Source organism: Streptopelia decaocto (genome assembly GCF_964273445.1).
Source record: "Streptopelia decaocto genome assembly, chromosome: 19".
Lineage (NCBI taxonomy): Eukaryota > Metazoa > Chordata > Aves > Columbiformes > Columbidae > Streptopelia > Streptopelia decaocto.
Window position 1 is genome coordinate 7,249,714 of NC_138674.1, and position 10,233 is coordinate 7,259,946.

The 10,233-nt window shown below is 50.6% G+C and overlaps 1 protein-coding gene across 1 annotated transcript; it reads right to left on the reverse strand.

Annotated features, from left to right (window-relative positions):
- Window positions 1-7,493: 7,493 nt before the first annotated feature.
- Window positions 7,494-8,426, reverse strand: LOC309447983 (olfactory receptor 14A16-like; the record flags this gene model as incomplete). Its single annotated transcript, XM_082069129.1, has 1 exon — window positions 7,494-8,426. The coding sequence occupies one exon, from the start codon at window positions 8,424-8,426 to the stop codon at window positions 7,494-7,496; it is 933 nt and encodes a 310-aa protein (XP_081925255.1).
- Between the last annotated feature and the right edge of the window lie 1,807 nt (window positions 8,427-10,233).

The window sequence follows — 10,233 nt, forward strand, 5'->3', positions numbered from 1 at the left end:
TTTTTTTTCCACTTCCACAGTTTCCTTCTCATCCCTTGTGCTGGTGCAAGTCCTTAGTGCTCTGATAGGTTTGTCACCATCCTGCTTTGTGTGAGACCTGTAACTGCAGGCAAGGGCAGGCAATGGGCTCTATTGTGACAGAGCTGGCATGCACAATGAGGGGTGATCTCCTCAGGGCAGTGCCTGAATGTTTATGTCTTTTTTCAGAGTTTCTCTCAAGAACAAGCCCAAGAAAGTTGCCCAGAGATGCAAACACCATTGTACAGCTGAACAGTGTGTGTGTGCAGAGCTGGCACACAGCAGTGTCCTCTCACAGCCAGGCCTCCTGCCAGAGACCTGCAGGACCAGCAGAGCAGGGGCTGGGCTGTGCCCCTGTGCACTGGACACCCCGTGGAAGGAGCCTCAGGTCAATCATCATGCACTGGCCCCTCATGACTACCATTTCTATCCCTGTCCTCTCACCTTAGCTCAGAGTTTGTTCTTCTTGCCATGAAGATACATTGAATGAATAGGTCTGAAGTCCATGTTGCACTGTACAGATGAGCTGTAAATATGCACATCATGTATGTGAGGTGAGACGAACCCAAGTGAGCATAAATGCCATCAGCTGTTCCTTGGGGGTACCATGAAGGCCTGCTTCCTTGAACTGGGATCTTCTTCCTTGAACCAAGGTCCATGTGTCCATTCCTCATGACGTGGGAAATCTGATATGAGTACAGAGCAGGTGACACACCAAAGTCATGAGATACCTCCCATCGTTTGAGTGTCGTACCAGGAGGCCAGAGGGTCTCTGTGTGTAAAAAGGACAGACTCTTTCTCTGAACGTCCCTGGGTGCATGAGCAGTCCATGAGGCCAGCTCAGATGTGGATGCCTGACAGACCCTGACATTTCTGTGTGTGACTCCAGGAACAAACCCCGTTGGATCAATGAGATTCATCTCAGCTACCTTGGACAAGCTCATTGCAAGTGCTCCAGTCTGCTACATCACCCTTGACCATGATTCTGGATTGTGCTCTCAAAAGTGCCATAGAAACCAGAATGGTTCTGGGGTCCTTAGAAAATGCAGACCTCAAACCAATCTTGAAGAAGAGCAGGAATTGGAACTGGGAGAATAACAGGCTGGCCACCCTACTTCCCACCCTGGGAAAGTGTTGGGACATGTCCTCCTGCAGCCATGTCCAGGAATGTGAAGGACAAGGAAGGGATTGCTCAACCTGAATGGACAGGGGAAAGAAAGGCACGTTATGTACAGGGCATTTGCAAGGCTCAGCCATGGTCTCCTTCTGGCCAGAGTGGTGCTGATGGGGCTCAAGAAGTGGATGCTGGGTGGGAAATTGGCTGAACCATCAAGCCCAAATATCATCAGTGGTACAAAATCCTCCATGCAGCCATTTACTGGTGTCATCTCTCAGTGTCCAGCACTTGGACAACACTGTTGAACATCTTTATTCTCATCTTCTATGATGTAACAGAGAGCACTTTCAGCGCCTTTGAGGATGATGCAAACCTGGGAGGAGGCCTTGAGCAACTTCATCTTGTTCACTCTGCCCTGAGCAGGAGAGTGAGACAAGATGAGTGAGACAAGGGCTCTCTGCAAACCTGAGTTATTCTGTGATTTGAATGAATTTTTGCCTTGGAGAGGCTTCTGGAAAGAGAATAGGTAGAAGAACAGGAAAAAAAAAAAAAAAAAAAAAAGGCAGGCAGAAGAGGAGATACAGAAGGTGTTAACATAAATACAGCAGTTCCAGTGAGGAATGCTTTTCACTCTCATTGTTAGTAGGACATACATTTGACAAAATTGAACAAGGTGAGGAAGCAAGATGGGTGTCTACAGCCAGTGAGAAAGAGGGGCAGGTGTAGGATGATGTAGAACACACTTCAGTCTTGGTCAGGTCCAGGGTGCTGAGAAGGCGGATGGACGAGTGTGGTATTAGGAGGTCACTTGTGTCTCAGACACTCATAATCCAGTCAGAATCATGTGGCTGTGAAGGGAACAGTGAGGTCAGTTCTGTCTCTGGAGGTGACAGCCCAGCAGCAGGGACATGGCTGGGAAAGAACCTCTGCCTAAGTATGACAGATCCTACCCAGGAAGAGCCCTTGGAGACGGGATGTCATGTCCATCCCACCTGAGAACATGACGGGACAGGAGCAGGAACATGGTCGTGTCTGTCAGAGAAGCTGAAAGGCCAGCAGCACTCATGGGACTTAGGAGATCACGGTGAGGTGACTTCTCTCTGGTCAGGTAAAAGACCAAAAGAAGCCTAACGGGTTGGGTTCCCTGCATGAAGGGCAGTTTCTGAGGTGGCTGAGCTTTCCTTGATAGTGGGAAAAAGCAGAAGAGGGAAAAAAATATCACAAAGTGCAATTTGGAAGGTGCAGACTGGATATCAGGAACAGGAAATGTCACTGGAAGGGCAGTGCTGTGGGGCAAGAGGTGACCCAGAGGGAGCTGGATCAGCCCATGGTTTGTGTTCCAAAGAGCAGCCAGTGAGGGTGCAGACACATCAGTGAAGGTGCAGAAATGCTGGGGTGAGAGCAGGTGGGGAAGTGAGATGGGTGAACCCAAGGGAGCACAAATGCCATCAGCTATTCCTTGGGGTTCAATAAAGGTCAGTGGGACAGAGATGGTGTTCAGGGGTCTCTTCCAACTTGTGCTATTGTAGGATTCCATGAATCTTTTCCTTGGAGAGCTCTTTCATGTCAGAACACACAGAGAAAGAAGAAAAAAAAAGAAGAGGCAGAAGCAGAGTTATACATTGCATCAGTGTAAATGCAGCAGCTCCTCTGAGGAACGTTTCTCCACTCAAACCCTTGATAGGAAATCTATCAGATACATTTGATGAAAGCAGCTCAGTTTGATCTGCTCACACACTGGACCACAAGGAGGGTGATGGTGGGTAGGATGCCATGTGGTCACTTGTGTCTCAGGAACTCATAGTCCAGTAGGAACCAATGGCTGTGGAGGGGACTGTGAGGTCACTTCTGCCTCTGCAGGGGATTGGCCAACAGCAGGAACACGGCTGGGAAAGGACTGTGAGGTCACACACACGAGACGAGCAATCGGGCCCAATCAGCATGGCTGGATGAAAGGCAGGTCCTGCTTGACCAGCCTGATCTCCTTCTGTGACAAGGTGACCGGCTGAGCAGATGAGGGAAAGTCTGTCGTGGGGAGTGAATCCGCCACACAGGCTGTGGGTGTTGTGTCCTTAGACTGCAGTAAAGCCTTTGACACCGTATCCCACAGCATCTCCTGGAGAAGCTGCAGCTCATGGCCTGGATGGTTTATCTGCGATGGGTAAAGAACTGGCTGGAGGGCCGGGCCCAAAGAGTTGTGGTGAATGGAGCCAAATCCAGTTGGTGGCCAATCACAAGTGGTGTCCCCAGGGCTCTGTATTGGGCTCAGTTCTATTTGATCTCTATCAATGATTTGGATGAGGGGATCGAGTGCTCAGTAAGTTTGCAGATGACACCAAGTTGGGTTGGAGTGCTGATCTGCTGGCCGTTGGGAAGGCCATATAGAGGGATCTGGACCAGCTGGATCGCTGGGCTGAGGCCAATTGTCTGAGGTTAACAAGGCCAAGTGCCGAGTCCTGCACTTGGGTCACAACAGCCCCAGGCAGCACTACAGGCTCAGGGACGAGTGGCTGGAAAATTGCCTGGTGGAAAAGGATCTGGGGATGTTGGTCGACAGCAGCTGAACATGAGCCAGCGTGTGCCCAGGTGGCCAAAAAAGCCACCAGCATCCTGGCTTGTATTAGAAATGGGGTGGCCAGCAGGACTAGAGAAATGATTGTGCCACTGTTCTCAGCACTGGTGAGGCCGCAGCTTGAATCCTGGTGTCAGGTTTGGGTCCCTCATCATAAGAAGGACATTGTGGCACTAGAGAGAGAGCAGAGGAGGCGACGAAGCTGCTGAGGGGCTGGAGCACAAGTGTGATGAGGAGCGGCTGAGGGAGCTGGGGATGTTCAGCCTGGAGAACAGGAGGCTGAGGGGAGACCTTCTCGCTGTCCAAACTGCCTGAAAGGAGGTTGCACATGGAGGGTGTTGGTCTCTTCCCATGAGTATGAAGTGATAGGACAAGAGGAAATGGCCTCGAGTTGTGCCAGGGGAGGTTTAGATTGGATATTAGGAAAAAATTCTTCCCAGAAAGCATTGTCAGGTGGTGGAACAGGCTGCCCAGGGCAGTGGTGAAGTCACCATCCCTGGTGGAGTTTAAAAGGCATTTAGATAAGATTCTTAGGACCATGGTTTAGTACTAGATTTAAGTTGTGGTTGGAATCAATGATCCTGAGGGTCTCTTCCAACAGAAATGATTCTATGATTCTATAATATCAATCAGAATATTTTTCTATTACATCTTCTAAGTGCTCTTCACATATCTGTCTGTTTACCTACAGTCCTGAAACTTACCTAATTAAGCACACAAGTCTTGAATACTAGATGTAAATGATGAAAGCACCATCGCTCTATGAGTCTGGTCTGATACCTGCTAGTGCCAGGCAAACACCTCAGGTACACGGGGCCTCTCGAGGTTTGCACTGGGTGCTTATAGTGAGACCATGGAGCTCAGCCTGAAAACCTGGGAACGCCCCTCAAAACTTGAAAACCAAACCAACCCAACAACAACAACAAAAAGAACAAAAAACCCCACACTCTTTTTTTCATCAGATGAAATAATTAATTATTTCCAATAAAATGTCTGTGGAATTTCTATTCTTCCAAAATATGGATTTTCAGAATGTGTATGGGCTGTGGGAGATGAAACGTTGGCCTTTCCCTGTGCTTGCAGTGCCAGAACTCTGTCTATCACTACGTGTATTTAATCCCCTGCACATCCAGGAGTTTCCACCTGTCCTTACCCAGCCCACCGTATCTGAACTCATCTCTTCAGAAGCCTGTCTGGACATTTGCACTTTCCATCGCTCCCCAGAGGTTCTTCACTTCTCACTCTTGGCTCATTCAGAGCCTCTCAGCTCTCACTCTGCTTTGAGCTTCAGGCAGGTAAAGTCTTTCAGCAGTTGCTCTCGTACTCCCTATAGGCAACTCTTCAATTATGGCAATGGACCTCGCTGGAAACTACTTAATTTAACCACAGAACTGAGAAACATCATTAAGTTCTATTGTGTTTTGTTTTGTTTTGTTTTTTCCTTTTTTGTTTCCTCTAATGAAAAATTCCCCGGTGCCTGTTTACATCCCGTTCTCTAAGGAAACATGAAGCAATTCCTGCGAAGAAGCTGTAACAATCAGTGCAAACTTCAGTGCAGAATCTGATGTAAAGAAATGTGCTGAAAATCCCAGGGGGGCAATGAGTGAAACAAGGAGTTTGGGGAGCTGGTTATAGATTTCCTGCTAACAATCTGAGCAGAGAAACATTCTTCACAGAACTACTGTGTTTATTTGACACCTTTTAGGTCTCCTCCTCTGCCTGTATTTTTATTTTCTTGTTCCTCCACCTCTTCCTTCTTCCAAAACCTTTCAAGGGAAAGATCTCTTGAATCACAGAGCAACTCAGGTTTGAACATCATCTTGTCTCACTGTCCTGCTCAGGGCAGGGTGACCCAGGTGAGGTTGTCCAAGGCCTCTGCCCAGCTTTGCACCATCCACTAAGGAGCTGAAGGTTCACTGTGTCACATCATACAGGGGGAGAATAGAGACGTTCAACAGTGTTGGCCCAAGTGCTAATCACTGAGGGATTCCACTGGTAACTGGCTCTATGGGGGACTTTGTACCCCTGGTGACATTTGGGCTTCATCATCCAGCCAACTTCCTACTCTGCATCCACTTCTATAGCCCAGAGAGCATTAATCAGATTATAAGGACATCATGGGAAGCCATGTCTGACACCTTGTGAAATTCTATGTGCACAACATGCCTTTCTTTCCCTGCCCATTTGGGTTCACTAATCCCTTCCTTTATTTCCAAGTGTCTTGACATGGCTGCAGGTAGGACACAGGCTGAGCATCCTATAATTCTCCCAGTTCTCATTCCTGCCCTTCTTGAAGACAGGTTTGACAACTGCCTTTTCCAAGGACCTCAGAACCTCTCTGATTGCTCTGGCACATCTGAAACCACAATCCAGAACACGAGTAAGGATGACATAGCAGACAGGAGCACATGAGATTGATCTGCTGGGCCAGTGGGGTTTGTTCCTGGAGTCACACACAGAAATGTCAGGTTCTGTCAGGTGCCCACATCTGAGCTGGCCTCATGGGCTCCTTATGCACCCAGGGATGTTCAGAGACAGAGTCTGTCCCTTTTACACACAGCGGCAGAAGTCACAGTGTCCCTCTGGCCTCCTGTTGCCACTCCCAAAGGATGGGAGACACCTCAGCCCTGTGGTGTGTCACCTGCTCTGCACTCATCTGACATGTCCCACGTCATGAGGAATGGACACAGGGACATTGGTTAAAGGAAACATGTCCCAGTGCTGCATTCAAACAGTTTCCATGCAATGTTATTCCCAATCAGAAATGACCTTGAGACCCTGTCTGTCCCACAGGCCATCATGGAACTCCAAGGAATAGTGGATGCTGTTTGTGCTGACTCAAGTTCATGTCAACTCATGTACCTGTTCTGCATGCTCACATCCCATCTGTACAATGTGAACATGAACCTCTGACCTACTCATTCAGTGTAATTCCATGGAGGGACAAAGACCTCTGAGCTGGGCTGAGAGGCCAGTTCTGGAAATGGTGGCTGTGAGGGGCCAGTCCATGGTGATTGACCTGGGGCTCCTTCCATGGGGTGTCCAGTGCACAGGGGCACAGCCCAGCCCCTGCTCTGCTGGTCCTGCAGGTCTCTGGCAGGAGCCTGGGTGTGAGAGGACACTGCTGTGTGCCAGCCCTGCACACACACACACTGTTCAGCTGCACACTGATGTTTCATCTGAAATGATTTTCTTGCTCATATATTTGACAGAAGGTTTGGAAGAAGAACAAAATCTTCAGGCCCTGCCCATAGGAGATCACCTTTCTCTGTGGAAAGGCTGTTGTGAGGCCAACTCTGTGACACAAGCACCCATTGCCTGTCCCTGCCTGACCGCACAGGACTGACACACAGCAGGACGGTGACCAAGCTGCCAGAGCACTCAGGCCTTGCACCAACACAAGGGATGAGAAGGAGAGTGTGGAGTGGAACCAGAACAGCTCTGGAAGACCAAGCGCTGCTGCTCCCTGGCAGGGCTGCCATGCCAGAGCTGTTTTCCCCTCCACCCACGCACAGGAACTGTCTCTGCAGCTCCAAAAAGTCTTTGCAGGAAGGATATAGTGAAAAAAAAGTCACTAAAGAGCCGTTTATTCTGTTTAGAGACAAGGAGAGCACTGCTGCTCATTTAAGCAGCCAACAGTTATAAAAGAAAATAACCAGTGAATTAGAAAGGGGATGACAACATTATCACAATAAGAAAACAACCAACAAGCCCAGAAAATCCAGTTGACAGGCTGGGCTTGTAATTAGCTACATCAAAACTCCTATATAGAAGAAGATGGCCAGTTTATTGCTTCAGAAAAAGGAGGGATATGAGTTTCCACAGGGCATCCTTGAGCTCCTGGTTCCTCATGCTGTAGATGACGGGGTTCAGTGCTGGAGGCACTACTCCATACAGAACTGACACCACAAGATCCAGGGATGGGGAGGAGATGGATGAGGGTTTCAGGTCAGCAGATATGCCAGAGCTGACAAACAGGGAGACCACGGCCAGGTGAGGGAGGCAGGTGGAAAAGGCTTTGTGCCGTCCCTGCTCAGAGGGGATCCTCAGCACGGCCCTCAAGATCTGCACATAGGACACCACAATGAACACAAAACAGCCAAATGCTAAACAGACACTGACCACAAGAAGCCCAAGTTCCCTGAGGTAGGAGTGTGAGCAGGAGAGCTTGAGGATCTGGGGGATTTCACAGAAGAACTGGCCCAGGGCATTGCCCTTGCACAGGGGCAGTGAAAATGTATTGGCCGTGTGCAGCAGAGCATTGAGAAACCCAGTGGCCCAGGCAGCTGCTGCCATGTGGACACAAGCTCTGCTGCCCAGGAGGGTCCCGTAGTGCAGGGGTTTGCAGATGGCAACGTAGCGGTCATACGACATGACGGTGAGCATAGAATACTCTGCCACTATCAAGAAGAGAAATGAAAAGAGCTGTGCAGCACATCCCAAGTATGAGATGGTCTTGGTGTCCAAGAGGGAATTGGACATGGATTTGGGTACAGTGGTGGAGATGCAGCCCAGGTCAATGAGAGCGAGGTTGAGCAGGAAGAAGTACATGGGGGTGTGGAGGTGCTGGTCCCAGGCTATGGTGGTGATGATGAGGCCGTTGCCCAGGAGGGCAGCCAGGTAGATGCCCAGGAAGAGCCAGAAGTGCAAGAGCTGCAGCTCCCGTGTGTCTGTGAAGGGCAGGAGGAGGAACTGGGTGATGGAGCTGCTGTTGGACATTTGCTGCCTGTGGGCATGAGGACCTGTGCAAGGAGGAAAGACAGTGACAAGTTAGGGGAGACTTCTCTGAGGAAAATAAACATGCTGTTTCTCATGGAAAACCCCCTTCCTGATGGAGGGATGTTTCAGCTCATTCTCTCTTTCTACTAATTGAGAAAAACTCTTCATCACAGTTTAAAATGCAGCTTGGGCATCTAGTTTCCATGAACACACCATGGGTCAAGATCCACTGAACTGGTGTCAGAACAAAAACTGACCCACATCCCCACCCCAACCCCAGAGAGCAAGAGCACCAGGGACAGGTGGAAAAACAGGGAAGGACACTGCAGTGCTACCAGAAAATAAAGAAGGGACAGAAAGGCAGACGGGCATGCTGTGGAACCTTCTCCTGACCCGGCTGTGCTGCTGCCACTCACATAATGACACTGGAGAGCAAGTACTTTTAGCACCTTATTTGTGTACCCCGTTGCAGGAACCCTTCACCTGGAGGTCCAGCTGCTGAGGTGGAGACTCGTGTCCTGGATCCCATGGCTTTTGGGCAGAGGGTCTGCTGGGGAGGAGAGGAGACCAGGGGTTGCACTGGGAAATGTGTCTGCAATCGAGAGCATGTGAGAGAGGTTCCTAAATCCCATCCCCAGCATTTCTGGTAGCAGTTAACTCTCCCTGCCCATGTCTGTGCTGCCTGCAGCTGTGTGTCTGTCCCTGGTCTGCTCCCTGTCAGTGTCACAGACCCCGTCCCACCCGCTGTGTGCTCAGCTCTGTCCTGCTCACACCTCCTGGCACTGCCCAGGGGCAGATCTGTGTGTGCAGGGGCTCAGGAGCAGCTCAGACAAGTGCTAAGGAGAACTGGGGTCTCAGTGTCTTCTCCAAAGAGAGAAATAAATCCCCATCTCCCACTGCACACCCAGACAACCAAGAGTGGAAAACTGAAAGCACAAACTCCTTCCCTGGCAGCTGTGTCTGTCTCAGTGTTGTTGTTCAGAAGGACCCTCTGCCATGTCTCTGGGGTGATCTGGAGCTCTGAGCAGCCCTGACCCACACAGCCTCTTCAACCCCACAAGCTCCCTGCCTGCCCTGCCGGGAGTCGCTCCTTCCCCCCACAGCTGCTGCCATGGGATCTCCCGGGCAGGCTGAGCGCTGACCCTGGCAGGCGGCAGAGTCCCTGCCCGGCACAGCCCTGGGGTGCAGGGACCCTGCTCTGCAGGACAGCCCTGGGCACCCCTGGGTGCTCACCCGGCTTCACAGCTGTTCAACATGGCCTGACAAGAGCCCCGTCCTTACAGATCCCACAAGCTGTGCCTGTGCCAGTTTCAGGAGATGCCTCCAGGAGCTACAGCTGCACTGCCCTGCACCAGAGACTTACCCTGGCAAGGGCTGCAAAGGTTTCTCCTCCAGTGAACTCTCAGTCATCCTCCCAGTCCTGACCACCTTGAATCTCTCTCTGCCTTGCTCGTCTGCTGAGATCCCCAGGCAGAGCCCTCAGCCCTGCTGCGTGTGCAGAGGAGCTGCTCCTGGGCAGAGCTGTCTCTCTGCAGCGCTGCCGCCGCCATGAGCTCCCTGTGTCCCAGGAGCCCAGCCCAGCTCAGCAGCACAGGAGCAGCCCCAGGCGCTTTAATGACCCCTCTGGTGGGTTTGGTGCTGAGTCCACGAACTTCAGACCCTGGAGGAAGGTGATGAAACTTCTCAAGAAGTCAAAGTTAGATTCAAACTCGAAAGTTTCTTTTAATGTTAATGGGTCCCACTGAGGGAACCTACTGAGAAACAATATCCAGGTTTGGTTAGAGAAGAAAACTGGAGGCAGAGATGA